The sequence below is a fragment of the Canis lupus genome, chromosome 25, assembly GCF_003254725.2.
Source record: "Canis lupus dingo isolate Sandy chromosome 25, ASM325472v2, whole genome shotgun sequence".
In the NCBI taxonomy this organism is placed as follows: Eukaryota; Metazoa; Chordata; class Mammalia; order Carnivora; family Canidae; genus Canis; species Canis lupus.
Window position 1 is genome coordinate 32,091,055 of NC_064267.1, and position 17,839 is coordinate 32,108,893.

The 17,839-nt window shown below is 42.0% G+C and overlaps 1 protein-coding gene across 1 annotated transcript in view; it reads right to left on the minus strand.

Annotated features, from left to right (window-relative positions):
* The window catches only part of DOCK5 (dedicator of cytokinesis 5), a 211,206-nt gene that overhangs the window by 4,154 nt on the left and 189,213 nt on the right, over positions 1-17,839 (minus strand). Inside the window, exons 45-52 of the mRNA XM_049101457.1 lie at positions 17,322-17,408; positions 15,118-15,294; positions 10,861-10,944; positions 9,988-10,125; positions 7,950-8,116; positions 2,728-2,896; positions 1,903-2,041; positions 580-683 (exon numbers count right to left, since the gene is read on the minus strand). Coding sequence (XP_048957414.1) covers positions 580-683; positions 1,903-2,041; positions 2,728-2,896; positions 7,950-8,116; positions 9,988-10,125; positions 10,861-10,944; positions 15,118-15,294; positions 17,322-17,408 — 1,065 coding nt within the window. The remainder of the gene's footprint in view (positions 1-579; positions 684-1,902; positions 2,042-2,727; positions 2,897-7,949; positions 8,117-9,987; positions 10,126-10,860; positions 10,945-15,117; positions 15,295-17,321; positions 17,409-17,839) is intronic.

The window sequence follows — 17,839 nt, forward strand, 5'->3', positions numbered from 1 at the left end:
GACACAACAAAAGTCAAATGAGTCTTTTCTTCTTAATCTGCTTTCTCCTCCACATTTCTGCCACTGCATGTAAGCATCTAACTGATCTGAGTTTATCTACGCCGCCTTGGCAGGGACAGAAGGGGAACAACACTCATTTATCTTCCCCTGTTCTCTGAGTTAATCAGACATACACCAAAGAGTTATATCCCCATCATTTGGGTTCTATAGCAGGCACTCAATAAGTATTTGTTGAATGAATGAAGGAAACCCATGAGAGGCCATTCCAGAATGACTGTTACTCACTCAGGAGTAAACTCTTCACATGTGAACCAGAATTCACTTCCGACTTCACTCACCTGTACCCAGGGTGAGGTACAGAGAAAAGGTCTGCCTTCGATCTGATGTAAAGGTCTGCTTACATTTTGTTTCTTCCCATGGAAACTCCCCTATCTTTTATGATTTTAGGCATGAATCAAGAAGAGACTGGAGTGACAAATCTACAGAAAACCTGCCCAGTAAAAAGCTTGGAAAACCAACACTGCACTCCCACAAGTGGTACGCTCTGACCCCAACGCCGGCCTTTGGCCTTGTTCCTACCTCGGTGGAGTTCCTCTGGCTGCTCTCATAAGGCTTGCTTTTGGGGGGAGGGGGAGGCGGGACAGTAGTAGTCATCAGCCCATCTGTCTGCAAAGATGGGGAGCCTAGAAATGATACAAAGTCGATGAAGGCAGAGAGAAGAATTCATCAAGGAATATCATGGAACCTCTGCTTGCCATGTTAACACCTAAACCAACCTGGCCATCCAACTGCTAAGGTGATATTCTGTAGTTTCTGTGGACAGAATGGAAAAGACCTCTTGCCCTTCATAACAAATATAGCACTGTTTACTCACTAGAAGGTTTCACAACAAGTTCCAAAGTAAAAATCCCCCCCTTTTTTTTTGCTTAGGGTTTTACTATCAAGCTGGAAATGAAGACATTTTCTAGAACTTAGCATATTAACAATAGGTACTCTATTCTCTGATCTATCCCAAGTGCTTTAGAAAAAATGTCTGTCACAAAGTAAGTGGCCAATATATATTGGTTAAATTGAACTGAGTTGTCTTAGTTGGATTATTTAAAGGGTGAGATACCATTTCCTCCAGGAAATCTTACTTAATTATCTCTAACTCTTGGTTGACTCCTGTGTCCTATCTTGGTCCTAAATGGTGATTCCATTTTTTCTACCAAGGGTACCTTGGAATTCTTGTCAGGCAATGTGTACTGCCGATTCCCCAAGGCCTGACTGTAGACAGTACATGGAGCAGGTCTATTTCTCATCCTTTTTTTGGGACACTTTCGTATACAAAGTGCAGAGCTACCTACCCAATAGTTTGTAAGCTACTTGCTTCCTGTCTAGTCCCCGTCTAGCTCTACCTCATTTATAACTTCACAAATGGAAAAAGAGTCATGAGACCCTCTGAGTCACTATTCAGAGAAGGTTAATGTGTCCTAGGAACCCACAGAATCCTTGTCAAACTCTAATTTTACTATACCCACTACTGTGGAATGAGCCAACTTTACAATAATCTCATATACTGGGGCACCTGGGTAGCTCAGTCAGGTATCTGCCTTCAGCTCTGGTCATGATCCTAGGGTCCTAGCATCGAGCCCTGTATCAGGCTCTCTGCTCAATGGAGAGTCTTCTTATCCCTCTCTCTCTGCCCCTTGTGCTCACTCTCTCTCTTTCTCAAATAAATAAATACATAGATCTTTTTTTTTAAAATAATCTCATATACTATGTGGCTGTTCTGGCTAAATATCGCCCAAATCCATAGATATACTCCATTTCCTACTGAAACAAAGAGAGGGGATATATCTGTATCTCTATATCTGTGTGTGTGTGTGTATATATATATATATATATATATAAAAGACTTACTTAAGGTCCTGGTAGCTTTAGGAGTGAGTGGAGGTGGGCTCAAGGGTGTCGACTGAGGAGGTGAAGAACCATGAAATGGCGTCAGCCGATTGTCCGACAACTGGAGACTCTTTGGTCTTTGTGCTTTTCTGGCTGGGCTCTAGTGGGGGGTGAGGGTGGGGAACAGCAAAACATTCTCACCGTGAGAAAGGCTGAGCTCATCATTGCTCTGAACCCCCTCGCCTGCTGAGCACAAACATGTTAGAGGGAACCATTCCGGGAGCCACTCTTGAGCTTACCATGCTGTCATGTGGCGAGCATGGCAAACACACAGACAGGGAATCACCAAGCAGACATTGTTCTCTGGCCAGCCATGAGCCTGATCTTGACCACAGTTCGACTGTATTATTTATGTTGGAAACTGAGCCACCCTGATTCTCAGGGAATTGCCACACTTAGCAACTTGATATGGCTCATAGAAGAAACAGCATTTTTTTTTTTTTTAAGTTAAAAGAAGAGAAATGACAACGTTTGGACTGAGTCATGGAATATGGTGGTGAGAACCATAACTCCAAGCAGCAGCCCACATGTTTACATTGTGGGTACAAGGTCTTACACCAATACTGATTTAGCTGCTCCAATTCTCCTTATGTGCTTTTTTTAGCACAGCCTGAGATGGAATGCCACCACAGGCTGCTGTGTCCTGAGAAAGCATGGCCAGGTGACTCACAGCTCTGATGGGAATGGGCATGTGCCTGGCTACAGGGAAAGCACTAGCAAACCTCTGGTGCTTGTTTGCTTTGCTCCCCACCCACCCCCCTGTAGTAGTTGCTGTTGTTGTTTTACCATCAGATCAGGTTCTGGCACTTTTTCTGCAATGACTTGGGATTTGCTCACGCTCCAGTCTTTTCTCTTGAACTTGCTGATCCGGTTCTCACTGTCCTCTTTGAGGGGCAAGTCTTCAACTCTAGCACCCGACGAAGCCCTGCGTTCCAGAAGTGGCTCGAGGATTGACCTATCAGCCAAGAACAAGGCCCAAAATCACAAAACCCTGACCACTTGAGAGTCAAAATTTACTCCAAGAAAGACCAGGGGTGGGACGCCTGAGTGGCTCAGTGGTTGAGCATCTGCCTTCAGCTCAGGGCATGATCCTCCATCCAGGGATAGAGTCCCACATTGGACTCCCAGCATGAAGCCTGCTTCTCTCTCTACCTGTCTCTACCTCTCTCTCCGTGTCTCTCATGAATAAATAAATAAAATCTTAAAAAAAAAAAGACCAGAGATTATGACTCCTCAAGATAATCTTGATCTGTGACTTCCCTCTCAGCTTCTACATCTGAATTTCCAACTGCCAATTATTTTTTTAAGATTTTATTTATTTATTCATGAGAGACCCAGAAAGAGAGGCAGAGACATAGCAGAGGGAGAAGCAGGCTCCCCCCTTGGGGAGCCTGATGTAGGCCTTGATCCCAGGATCTCAGGATCATGCCCTGAGCCAAAGGCAGATGCTTAATCACTGAGTCACCCAGGCATCCCTCCAACAGCCAATTAAACATGTACACAAATGAGACCACCAAAGTATGAAAGGAAAACATCTCTGAACATTCATCTTATCCCAGAAAGAGAAAGTCTTACTAAAATTATAGGCAAAGACAGAGTTCATACAATAAAAGACACATAAGTAGCTTCAGGCTACTTGGGTAACAGCATATGTCCCAGAGATGGCCAGCCTGTGTTCAAATCCTACCTATGCTTACTTCTTGGGTGATCTTTTCATACCTCAGTTTCCTTATCTATGAAATGGGGACAGTAATAGTACCTACCTCATATGCTTAGAACAAGTGCCTAGCATTGATGCATGCTCCCCAAATGCTTTTATTATAGTGATAGATTTTCAAACACCATAGTGAAACCTGTTTCATTCAAGAATCATGATTAGGTGCTAGACAGAGAGAGGAAGAGTTTGATGAGAAACAGGATAGTCTCACAATATTTTCCCATAAATTACTTATTAACTACAAAGAGAGATACAGTAACTATACAGAAAAGAAAATGGACAAAACCTCAACGACATACACCATCAGTTAACACACTAATGGGGAACAAATGAACATAATGCACTTCTGGATATGATACTTTAAAAGGACATAATATGACCCAAAAGTCTACAACTTGAATCCTAAGCACACAGAAACATTAGACAAGCACAAATGAAGGTGAATCCTATGAAATGACTGGCCTGTAATCTTAAAAAATGTCAATATGATGAAAGACAAGACTGTCTTTCATCTTTTTCGAAAAGCCAAACTACTTGAGATTAAAGAATAAAGAGGCGTGGCAAAACACGGCAACTTCTGGTATGGGATCCAGTCAGGATCACATGCTATGTATAAAAATCATAGTGGGACAACCGACACAACTGGGATAAGGGTTAGAGCTTACAGCCTTGTATTGATGCCAAATTTCCTGAACATCCAGGCTGTACTGGGGTGTGCGGTTATATAAGACAATGTGTTTGCTCTTATTGCATGAAGCATGCAGCCTACTCTAGAATGGTGGAGTGGGGCTGGTGAGGGAGAGACAAAGAGAGAGGGAATGACTGTAGCAAAATGTAAAACGGAGGAAGGTTAAAAAAGATATTACACCTTTATGATGGGTATTGCTTAGAGCTTCTAAATGGGTATTTAATAAGCCCTGGCTTGACTAAAAATTGATAGATTTTTACTCCATGAAAATAGAAAGCTTGGAGGGATGAATAGGCAGAGGGCAGAGGATCTTCAGGGCAGTGAAATTATTCCATATGATACTACAATGGCGAATACTTGTCATTATACATTTGTCCAAACCCACAGAACCACAACACCAAGACGAAACTTCTAATGTGAACTATGGACTCCAGGTGACTACAATGTGCTAATGTTGGTTCATTGGTAGTAATGAATGTACTGCTCTGCTGTACATTCTTAATCTTGCTATGAAATTAGAACCACTTAAAAAAAAAAAGCCCATAATACACACACAGACAAAAGCTATAGTATGAAATAAGATAATACAAAAACAGAGATGAGCTCTTAGTATTTAATAAAAAAATAGAAGCTTCGGCAGAAAGCGTTATTAGTAAACGAAAACTATCTGCTGGACATAATTTAGATGGCAAATATCTTTAATATATAAGAAACTTTTACAAGCCAAAAAGAAAAATATGAATAGTTCAATTTTTTTTAAAGTGCCAAAGGATATAAAAGGTATTTCATGAAAATGGAAATCCAAATGATTTTTAAAAGTCAGCATCACTAGTTACTAAATACTCAAAAATATTAAGACACGATATTTGGAGGAGGCAAGGACTTTTTTATATTATGGAAATTTTCAAATGCATAAAAAAGTGAAGAGAACCTAAGAAACTCCCATGTGTATGTCAGTGTCAGTAAGGACAACTCAGTCAATCTGCTTTCTTACAGACATTAAGCCACATTCCATGCCCCTCACTGGATCATGTGGAGATGATTATTAGATACCATATCATCTCATCTATAAATATTTCAGAGTATACCTCTGTAAGGCAAGGACTCACTTCATAACTACACTCCCATGATTGGTCCCACAAAAGGAGTAATTCATTTCATCGAACATCCAATGCTCACATTTCCTGACTGTCTCATAGACTTTCTCTTGAAGTGGCTTGTTTGAATCAAGATCCAACCAGGATTCACTCACTGTATTTGATTGATAGGCTGCTTCAATCATTTTAAGCTTTTAATATGCATGTTCGCCCTTCCTGCAAAGTGTGTTTGTCTTGGCTCTGTTGAAGGTAAAGGGAGAGAGTTTCAGGAGAGTCTGAGTAAGGCTTAGCCCCTGGAGTCACATGGGAAATGCTCATAGATGGCAGTTTCTTTTTTTTATTTCAAATTAGTCTTTCCTTTTTTATTATTTTTTAAAAGACTACAAATACGGGTTTTAATTTTTTGGTATTTTTCTTCTCTTTCCTTTTGAGAGTAAGAGAGAGTGTGTGAAGGGTGGGAGGAGCAGAGAGAGAATCTTAAGCAGGCTCCACTCTCAGCGCAGAGCTCAATGTGGGGCTCAATCTCACAACCCGGAGAATAGGATCTGAGCTAAAATCAAGAGTTGGATGCTTAACTGACTGAGCCACCCAGGTCCCTCTTCGGTATTTTTCAATTGTTAATATATGTAAGGGAAAGCCACTCACTATTATTTATCTTAAATCTGCATTGATTAAAGAAATACCATAGAGCCCAATTCCAAAAAAGACTCTAATTATTCTTAATATTTTCAAAAGATTTTATTTTTTTAAGTAGGGAGATCAAAGAAATGGGAAAAAAGTCTGCAAATAGACTAAAGAACATATAGGAATTTGATTTTGTAATAAAGTTGACATTTCAAATCAGTAGAGAAAAGATGGTTTGTTCACTAATGTTAAAGGGAAAACAGTGATCGTGTGGCCAAAAAAATGTTGACCTCTGGGCAACCTGGGGTGGCTTAGCGGTTTAGCGCTCCCTTCAGCCCAGGGCATTATCCTGGAGACCCGGGATCTAGTCCTGTGTGAGGCTTCCTGCATGGAGCCTGCTTCTTGCTCTGCCTGTGTCTCTGCCTCTCTCTGTCTCTCATGAATAAATACATAAAATTAAAAAAAAAGAATTAAAAAAAAAGTTGACCTCATACCTCACACTTTATACTTGAATACATTTCAAATTTAGTGTGAATAGTGAAACTCTAAAATTAATTTTTTCAGCCTTACAGTGGAGAAGGCCTTTAATCATAATATAAAATCCAGAAGTCGTGAAATCAAACATTAATTTATTTGATGGCATTAAAAAAAAGTCAGCACAACTCAATAAAAAATGAGAAGCAAAGTCAAAAGACAAAGGAGAAACTGGAAGGTATATTCCAACTAATATTACAGATGAAGAGAACACAACAGAAAAATGTACCCAAAATACATGACCATATTTTGCAGAAAATAAAATACAAACAGCTAATAAAAAATGAAAAGAAGCTCAGATTCACACAAAACAAGAGAAATAAGACCAAACCAAAATGAAACCCTATGCCATGAAAATATTCTCCATGTATCAGATTGGCAAAAATTAAAAAGGCTGATAATACACTATTTCGGGCAATGGGGGTGATGGGCACCCTTGTAGGTTGCTGATAGGACTGTAAATTGGTATAATGTCTACAATTTTGAAAACTGCAACTATAAATGTTTGACAAAGCAATTCCACTTCTAGAATATTCCTCATAGGGATATGCCTATATTTACAAAACAAATTATTTTTAAGAATATGCACTGTTGCATGGCTATGATGGCCAAAGATTAAAATCAACTAAACATCCATCAATAGGCACTGGTGGAAGGTGTCCTGGTGAAGACATATCACAAGATGTCTGCAGCTTAAAGCAAAGAGGAGGCTCTTTACATCCTGAAATGGAAGGATTTTCAAGATACAGGAAGTTAAAAAAAAAGCAAGGTAAAGAAAGAATTATGTTTCCACTCAGATAAAAGAAAGTGTGAGGAAGAACATGTTTTTAGGTATTGCTTGTGTGTGTATGAAGAGCTGCTGGGAAGGCAGCAAGAACCTGAAGCAAGACATCACTTGCCTCAGCAGGGCAGGACTGATATGGTCAAGGACTGACAGGTGATTTTTCATGACTGATCCCTTTTGTACCCTGGAATTCCATATCATGTAATTATATTACCTATTTACAAAATGAATATAAATTTTACAATTACTTTTGAAAACTGATTCAGATGAAAAATAATCAGACTCTAAATCACTCTGAAAAAAATGAATGCGACAGGATGATGGGTGATCATTATCCTATTTTTTCCTAACTAGTATCATTATGTAAACAATGATCTTCCTCATGAGGAAGACTACGAGAATGATCCAGAGGCTAACAACGATATACTCTGAATTACTTCTCTTATAAGGGTACTTCTCTACATTAACCAAGGCTCCATTTGGTGACAAAAGGCAGAGGTTTAGTACGGAGATACCCCCTCCCCGCTCCCTATTGCCCCCAGTAATTAAGAATTGAACCCTTACCCATCAGATCCTGGTCTGGAAGGAGCGTTATCGGACGAGTTAGAAGAGGTGGAAATCACAGAGGACGTCACTGAGGTGATGGACAATCTCCGCAGTGTAGATGACATGATGTAGGGTAGTACGATGGACCCTGTGCGGCTTTGCTTCCTCTCAGTCAAGCTGGGTGGCTGAAGAACAACACACGACATCTCACAGTGAGCTTAGCCTGGAGTTCAGCCCCTATGGACTGGTGCAGCCCCCATTCTGTCTGTGGCAGTGCCATTTGTTTTGGCTGGCACCCACTGCTGCCTCACTTGTTAAATACTGCAATGATTTATATTCTTAATTAGAAACACAACTAGGTTAAACCATCCTTGTTAAGACTAGAGGAAAAAAAAAATCCCCAGATTTTGCTGCCAGCCACATAAGGGAGGAAAAACCAAGCTGTTCATTGCCTAGCCCCCCACTACCACCAAGAGAAGAGCTAAACCTCGGTCTGCTTCCCCAGTTTTGCTTCTTTCAGCCACCAAGAAAATAGAATACTAGCCTAATAGAAAGTTTTATATTTAAACTGTAGACCCAATGCTCAAGAAACAAATGGTGAATCTTAAGAAGTAAAGGAAGATTGATCTACTTTCGTTAGAAATGTCTCTAGTAGGACTGATTTGCCCCAATAGGACACCCTATCAATTTTACACACAAACACTGGCCTGGATCTAATAAAAACTACTCATTAGGTGAAAGTCACAGTCCTTCTCATCTAGGAACTTGTGTAAAAGACAAACGTTCCTAGGAAAAAGCTCTTAGCTGGCAACAGGTTAGGAGGTTAGACACGACTGAACACTTGATTAAAAGCAATGATCACAAAGATACTCTGGAGAGAAAAAGGTAGGAAATATGGAAGTGTGGAAATGGGAGGCAGGAGTACACAAAAGGAAATTCAGAGCTTTGGTTCAAGGAAAGAGAATTTGGAAATCAGGGGTTCAAGAGTGAGACAGTTAGATAGTAAGGCGGACTCATATTAAAAAGAGCAGAAATAGGGTACCTGGCTGGCTCAGTTGGTTAAACATCCAAGTCTTGGTTTCAGCTCAGGTCATGACCTCAGGGTCATGAGATCAAGCCCTGTGTCAGGCTCTGCACTCAGTGGGGAGTCTGCTTCTCTTGCTGACTACCTCTCCCTCTGCCCCTCCCCCTGCTCATGCATGCAATATGCATGCTCTCTCAAATAAATAAACCAATCTTAAAAAAACACAATAATCACAATGGAAAACTGAAGCTGGAGTCAAACATTCAATCAACTGTTGGAGAGAAAAGGTTATTTATTTTTTGTTAAGTAACCTTTATGCCCAACGTGGGGCATGAACTCATGACCCCAAGATCAAGAGCTGCATGCTCTATCAACTGGGCCAGCCAGGCATCCCAGAGAGAAAAGGTGACTAAGCACATGCACCAACCCACCCAACTTCTCAGGAAGAAGAAAACTGTCACAGGGAGAAATGAGAACTGTCGGAAAAATGATGAAATCAACCATATGCATTGTAAAATGCACTTCACAATTCTTTCTTCCTTTGAAAGGTGTGAAGAGTGGAAACTTTTCATCAAAATGAAAAATAAAGACTAGGAACAATACAAAGAATTGGGCTAGAAAGGCCAGGAATAAGCAGCATCTGGGAGCAGGAACACCCCAAGTGCTAGGAGAGTGGTTCACGCACTATGGGCCCAGACCAGGAGCATCAGCCCCACCTGGGCGTGTGTCAGAAAGGCAGACCCTCAGGCCACCATAGACCTTCTGTTAGAAACTCTGGAGATGTGGCCCAGCAATATCTGTTTTCACAAGCCTTCCTGGTGGTTCGGACAGTCACTAGAGTCTGAGAACCCCCATCTAAGCACATTAACTTTAGAAGGTCACTAATAGCACCATGTCTTCTCCTCCCTGCCTCCAGTATTTTCATGCCATTCCTCTGCTCTTTTGACTCATTTGGCAGCTGAAAAACTCATCATTATCAAAACAGGTAAAAAAAGACTGAAGAAGGCAACAAGCTACTTAGACAAAGCCAACCAGTGTTATAACACCGTAGAGCTTTTCCACTTTCTCCTTGAGCTCCCGGAAACAAGATGACAACCGGTCATGTAGTGGCTTTAGCTGCTCTGTCAGCTTCTCCCCATGGATGCGGATCCCCTCCGTCAGCAGAGGCATCTAGGAAAAAGGGCACGAAAGGAAGGAAATACGGTTTAGGAAGAGGGATACTTCAGATTTGGAGATTGGGGAAGGATGAGGGTAGAGATGGGCAGGTCAACTGGTAGACACAGCATCTGCCAAATGAGAATGCTACTTCTCCGTGTAGGGTTTGGGCACTGGACACCCTTGGGTCAAGGATGCAGAGAAATACACAAAGATACAAGTAGGCCCTAAACTGGGGATGGACGGACAGTCGAGGCAAACCCACCTGAGCCTGGGGGCATGTCTGTGGCTAAGGCCCTCCTGGTTTTAAACCTTAGAGTGAAATGGATGGCTGCATTTTCTCCCACTGTTCACTGAAGTAGAGAGAGGTAGAGAGAGAGAGAGAGAGCGAGAGAGAAACTGAAGCCAACATGCCTCAGCTGGAAACACAGCCCAGCAAACCAAACTGCAGACTTTAACCTCTTCTCTCAGAAGGACCCTCTCTGCACTGTACAGTCTAATGGAATGCTACTCCTGGAGTCACTTAGCCAAACAAACAGATAGGCTGTGATTCCAAAGGTAAAAAAAAAGAAAGAAAGAAAAGAAAAGAAAAGAAAAGAAAAGAAAAGAAAAGAAAAGAAAAGCACCCCTCAAAGTGGGCTTGTGGATTTAAGCCCTAGACAATATCTTGCCATTGTGCACGTGTGGCCCCCCATGGAGCGCAGCAGGTGTGGGGGTTGCTGTTGGCCACACACCTCACTTAAGTCATACCTGTAATGCTATCAGACGCTTCAGCAGCTCAATCTTCTCCTGGTCTTCGGGGTGCTCCTGCAAGTACTTTTCTGTAAAAAAAGCCTAAAAGGGAAGCACATGCAAGTATTAATTAGAACCATTCCTATCTGTGTATTTGACTCTTGAGGGAGGAGGGGGGAGCCTGGATGGGTGAAAACTGTCTTCTCTTCTAGCTGATAAACCTGGAACGACTATGGAAACACTCATTCCTCTCCTGGGATGACCTTGATGCCGTAGCGGACAATTCTAAGGGTATGTGCTATTTTGTGATCTTTTTGGAATCATGCAATGCCTAATCACAGTACCTTCTCAACAATCACCAGACACACACAAGTGCACTAACCAAATAATTATCAGCAGAGCAGAATGGCATTTCTTAAAATAACTTTCCCAAAGGACAAAGGCAAATGACAATATCTAAAGGTTATTCGTTAGATCAAGTGCACAGATATTATAAAGGAAAAAGGAAATAATTAATAGGCTGGAGATGGCTGATCGTTTTGCTCCTCTACCATCTGATATAGGCTGTATCACATTTTCTTCCTATATTAAGTGAATATGAATAGCCACACTTTCTATTTGTCTATCCAAAAGACTTTTTGAGGGCAGCCCGGGTGGCTCAGGGGCTAGTGCCACCTTCAGCCCAGGGCCTGATCCTGGAGTCCCGGGATCGAGTCCTACGTCAGGCTCCCTGCATGGAGCCTGCTTATCCCTCTGCCTGTGTCTCTGCCTGCCTCTCTCTCTCTCTCTCTCTCTCTCTCTCTGTGTGTGTCTCTCATGAATAAATAAATAAAATCTTAAAAAAAAACAACAAAAAAACAAAAGACTTTTTGAGGACATGAGATATAGATGTGAAAATGTTTTATAAATATATTTTTTAAAGATATATTTATTTGAGAGAGAGAGAGAGAGCACGAGCGGGGGGAAGAGACAGAGGGAGAGGGAGAAGCAGACTACCCGCTGAGCAGGGAGCCCCACATGGGGCTCGATCCCAGGATCCCGAGATTATGAGCTAAGCTGAAATCAGATGTTCAACCGACCAAGCTACCCAGGTGCCTGTTTTAAAAATATTAAAAGCACCTTGCGTTTAAGCTTAATATATGTGAAGACCATGTCACACATAACCAAGTTAATAAACATTCACGGGTCCCAATGGCTAAGTCTCTACAATAGTGAAATAAAACCCAAACTCAAACTATAAACATAGGTGTTATGGAACAGACCATTTTAAAGACCATTCATTAGGGGAAAAAAAGTCTGTGGTGAACATTTCCAATACAGTCCTAAAAGGGAGTTATATATTTTCTCCCTGTACCATAACTATTATTTCTGAGAGTGTTTTCAAAGACCAGCCTTCAAAGTTCCCCTCACTCTTCTTTTCCAATACTTTAAAAGCCATCCCTCTGTATGAGACCTAAGGTCCTGAAACTACAGGATACAGTACCCCCCACCAAAAAATTGATCAGGGATCAGCTCATTTTGTGTGGAAAAAGTATATGCAAACTCCACCTGTGGGAAGATATTATGAGTTGAACTGTGGCCTCCACCTTGCCCCAATTCATAAGTTGAAGTCCTTTTTATTTATTTGAGACAGAAAGAGAGACCATGAGGCAGAGGCAGAGGGAGAAGCAGACTCTGCTGAGCAGGGAGCCCGAACCAGGGCTGGTTCCCAGCACCCTGAAATCATGACCTGAGCCAAAGGGAGCTGCTTAACTGACTGAGCCACCCATGTGCCCCTGATTGAATATATTTGCTGTCCTTGTGAAAAGGGGACGTTTGGACATGGTGAACATATTGTGAAGAGGCACAAGGACAACATGGTCATCTATAAATGAAGGATATTCACTGCAGGTTGCCAGCAACCCCTCAGAAACTAGGAGAGAGGTGGGGACCAGATTCTTCCTCATAGCCCTCAGAGGGAATCAATCCTACTGACACCTGGATTTTAGACTACTGGGCTCCGGAACTGTAAGGCAATATATTTCTATTGTTTTCAGTCAACCTGTTTGTGCCTTTGTTCTGGCAGCCCCAGCAAACTAACACAACAAGGAATATAAATAAATGCAGGTCAAGTATCACAGACAGGAAGCAAGCGAGCACATCCGAGAGCACTCTTTCTAGCCAGATTAATATTTAAAGAGAAATGAATGAAAAAGTAGTATTGCTTAAACCTTCATCCACCCTTACCTTCCAAAGACAAGCAGCTTAAATCTTCAAAAGTTAAAAAAAAATTTTTTTTGATATAAGATAAAATGCACTGAAATTCCCCAAACATCGGGTTGAGTCAAATGTTGGAGCAGAGTGCTCTGAAATTATTATTTTTTTTTAGGAGAGTCCTGCCTCGCAACAGAGAGGGGCTGATGAATTACAGTAAACAGAACTTGCATTCCTAAAACTCAGGTAGTGATTAATGGGCTGCTTTAAGATAGGTCATTCATATAGGTAGGCGATGACGGACTCCCCAATTAATTGCAATGGGGGTCACTGGTGATCAATGAGTTTACTTTTTTCTTATGTTTAGAAATGCACAACTCATACATATTAATTAAAAGTACAAACTAAGTATTTTAAGCTAAAGATCTGAAATTTATGTTTACCTGCCCTACTTCCCCTTTTTAAAAAACTTCAATGAGAAGCCAATGACATTGGAAAAACCTTCCTATGAAATTATATCCTATTCACAGATATTGGCACATATGAATTTGAGTTCAGGGGGATTATGTAAACAAACAAAAGAATACTTGGAAAAACACAGTTGGCCTAGCTTATACGAAAAAAACATACCAACATCATTAAGGTATAACAAAGTATTGTATTCTGGATCCTGGTTTTATGTTGAATTTCGTTATTACAGGGGAGATTGGTACTGACACCTAGCATGCGCACACTAGAATCGGCCTCTGGTGTGGAGTCCTTCCCAGCTGCTGAGGGTCGTAGGCCTGAAGAAGGTTCAAAGTTTGATGGGAAAGGAAAAGAAAGATGGTTATAGCAGTCACAGAGCACTAGCAGCTCTACTCAGGAAGGACATTCAGATCACATTTGGCTCTGAGTGGACAGGAGGGAGGAAGAAAACCAACCCTCATCAGGGCTCAACCATATGGCAAATGCTCTGTGATGTTCCTTATACACAAGATGCCTTCCTCAGCTACCAGCCACTCCCAAGCATTACTTATTTTCCTTACTTTTTTCAGATATGAAAAAAGGGGGCTCAGAGAGGTGAAGTATTTCAGCCAAGGGCCCACAGGGGCCAATGGCAAGCCAGGATTGGGTCCCAGGAGTGGCTGATTCTAATGCCCTGGTCTTCTCAGGACTTGTGTACAAATGCAAATAAGAGAATTGGCCCATTTAAAGTCTCCTCGCCCTTCTCGTCCACCTTCTCTGCTTTCTGTTCACTCTCCAGACTATGCCACAGGGGTGCAGCAGTCAAATATTTATTTATATTTAGGAAGAGGACTCCAAAATTACTTAGCCACTGAAAACAACTGAACAATTAAAAATCCTGCCTCAATTAATTACTCTTAGCTGAATTTTACCTATTGAATCCATTACCTATTTTTTAAAATTATTTTTAAAGATTTTGAGAGGGAGAGAGAGAAAGAGCAAGAGAGAGAACATGAGCAGGGGGTGGGGCAGAGGGAGAGGGAGAAGCAGACTCTCCACCGAGCAGGGAGCCTGGAACAGGGGTTGATCCCAGGACCCCAGGATCATGACCTGAGCCGAAGGCAGATACCTTACTGACTGAGCCACGTGGGCGCTCCAATTACCTCCATTTTAAATGGTGCTACATCCAAACCCTATGCAATGGATTCACATCTGGTGAGCACTCTTTTCTTGTTTTTCCAGAATAAGGTACAACACTTAGTTGAACTAATTTAAGGGTACAGCCGGGTCCAGCATTTGTCCATACAGCCTATGGCACACCAAGTTGGGGTGGGCATTCCCAGCCTAGCTCTGCCTTTCTCTCTCTGCTTCTCCACTTCCAGAGCACCCTTACAGAGGAGTCAACCTGTAAACTTTCTAACTCTCAGGGCCGAGAGGGGTTGGGAGAGGGAATAGCAGGTAAATCAAGCAGACATGGTGTATTAGATCGGTGTGAGGTCAGGGACAGGCTTTTCATTAGTTTCACTTGCCCACTTGTAAAGATGGCAGAGTGAAAAATCTCTCAGAGAAGCTTTAATAAACTAACTGACCAGCTGCATGGTGCCACTGAGAGGCATGGAGATGCACGGGATTCACCTTTTCGTAGTTGGAGTAGCCCCCCATGACAGCCGGGTCTACGATGCCACTGAGCAGCATGGAGAGAGGATGCACAGAGAGGGCTCGGTCCCAGGCATGCTGCTGCACACAGTTGCTGATCTTCTCATTGGTGAGTTCCATGGTTTCTATGGCATTCTCCAGGGGACTGATTTCCTCCTGTGACAGAGGACAAGGGAGAGGAAGAGCATTTTGTGAGCTCACATCAAAGACAGAAAAGAAGTCCTCAGTGTGCCTTTTAAAAGGTATAAAATCGGGCAGCCCTGGTGGTGCAGCGGTTTAGCGCCGCCTGCAGCCCAGGGTGTGATCCTGGAGTCCTGGGATTGAGTCCTGCATCGGGCTCCCTGCATGGTGCCTGCTTCTCTCTGTGTGTCTCTCATGAATAAATAAAATCTTAAAAAAAAAAAAAAAATACAAGGTATAAAATCCTCACCAAGCAATAGAAGAGTGAGGTTTTGCTTCTCAAGGTTGTTTATTTAGATACCACATTTAATTGGAAATGGTTTTGCTAAGTTGCCAAGTAAGCTACTTAAAGTCTCTTGGGAAGTACAAGAGTGACCTAAAAATTAGAGCAATAGCAGTGATTATTTCTTGGTGCAAAGTGTCCACAGGAATTTTGGGGGAAAAAAATTGGAGCCATAATAATGATTGATTTTTAAGCAGAGCTTTCTCAGAGATTTTTGAGAAGATCGATGACAAAGTAATGGGTTATCTGATCCAAGATACTTCTGCAGCACCCAAAATGTTCCCTGGCAAAAGGCTTGATGTTTCTTGCCTGAGAAAAGGGAAATGATATTGGAAGCCATACACTCAAACCATACATAAGTCACCTTAGTATGGTTCCGTGGTTAAAAGAAGTCAGAAATAATGGGATGTGTTAGGATATTCAAGTTGAATTTTGGATGAATGTGAAATGAGATTCAGTAAAGATTCAGAAGGGCAACCTCTGTAGAAATGTCTTCAAAGGCAGGTTTCAAGAAAAATCACCTTCTTCACTTTCCCCATTGAAAGCCATCATGACTGTCTACTACAGCCTTGATTCCAAAAGTCTCTATCCAAAAATCCTATTCTTACTGGAAAAATAATTTATTACTAGTGATATGGAACATATCAAATTTAGTTCAGTTCAGATTTGTTCAAGATTTATTTCTTGAAAGTGTATCACATGTCAAGTACTGCGCTGTGCTCCACAGTTACAGCACTGGCTAAAATCTAATTCATGGCTGAGAGGAGCCTATGGTTTTATAATGGGGTCTCAAGACATGTAAGCATGGGAGTAACTTGTTAGAAATAAGTCCAGGTTGCAAAAGGGCACAGGGAAAAGGCATCTAACCCACTTGGGAATTTCAGAGGTGCCTTCCAGGTGAAGCTTATACCTAAAATGAATTTTGATGGGAGGTAGTTAGGTTCAGAAGTAGCATTCTGGGCAAAGATAAATGCCCCCACTGTTATGAAGGGTTGGAATAACATGGAATGAGTTTAGTTCCAGAAGATTCCAAAGGAAATCTCAGGCAGAGCTGAGTCACGAAGCCTCTGCATGTGTGTGCTAAGGAACAGAGGCTTTATGCTCTAGGCACTGGGGAGCCATAGCAAGGTTATAAAACAGTCGGCTTTCCACTGTGGAACTCACGCTCGGAGGCAGTGAGGAAAACAGGCCTGTGAAGGCCAAGGCAGGAGGCCAACGAGGGGGCTTTTTCCATGGCATCCACCAGAGATGAATGAGAGACTAAAACAGGGTATGGCAGTAGTAGAGCTGGAAATAAAGAAAATAGACTTAATGAATCTTAAAAAGGTAAAGGGGGAAATTTTGGGGAAAGATGGAGAAGGAAGAGTCTGGGATGACTGGTGATGTGATTAGCCACGAATGAAAGCAGAGGAAACGTTCTGGGAGAGAATGTGATTGACGGCAAACTCAAAGGAGACATTCCGAAAATGGTTTGGTGCACTGGCAGGATCATGAGGAGACAAGACTCATTTGCTCATAAAAGAGTCATTCACTGTGAGTAACCTTTAGGGTTGGCCTTGTAACATCAGTTGTACAAAGGAGTTCTATTATACAAGACGCCTTTTATTTCTCTTTTGGAAAACAAAGTTGGCCAGAGGAGGCTAGAAGGGGACTTAACAAAGGCTCTTATTATATTTGGAGATACAAAGAATTTTCTGAGTTCCACTTTCAGATGACTCACCGTTGAAATTTGTTTGACTTCAAACCACTTGAGAATCCCAGGAAAGGTATACGCGGTTGTATATGTGGTCCTTTCAATCCACATGGTCTGGTGGAAGGAAAGGAAATAGGAAATGTCATTTCCTGGGTAAAAGAGCAACACTCTCTGCTTGAGGTCAGTGAGATTCTAGTCACAAATGCTTCCTTAGTGAATGGGCCATATTTTGAGGATTCTGGAGGTTTAAAACTACCAGGGATCATCTACTTGGGCCTCTGACCCTCCAGAGGGGAAATGTGAAGTCCAGAGAAGTGTGACTTGCTGATACTGGCAGCAGCACTGGAGCCCGATGGTAGAGCCCAGTTTTGGGGTGGGTTCCAGTCTAGAGTTTTCCACTGGGATGGCCTGATGTCTAAGTAGTAAGCATGTAGCACCTCTATCCCCAGGGCTGCCATCGTTTCTGTTGTCTGCATTGGTTAGGTGGAAAGCCTTCATTTGGATGTCAACTTTACGCTGTTTTAGAGGGCAAACAGGGTGGACTC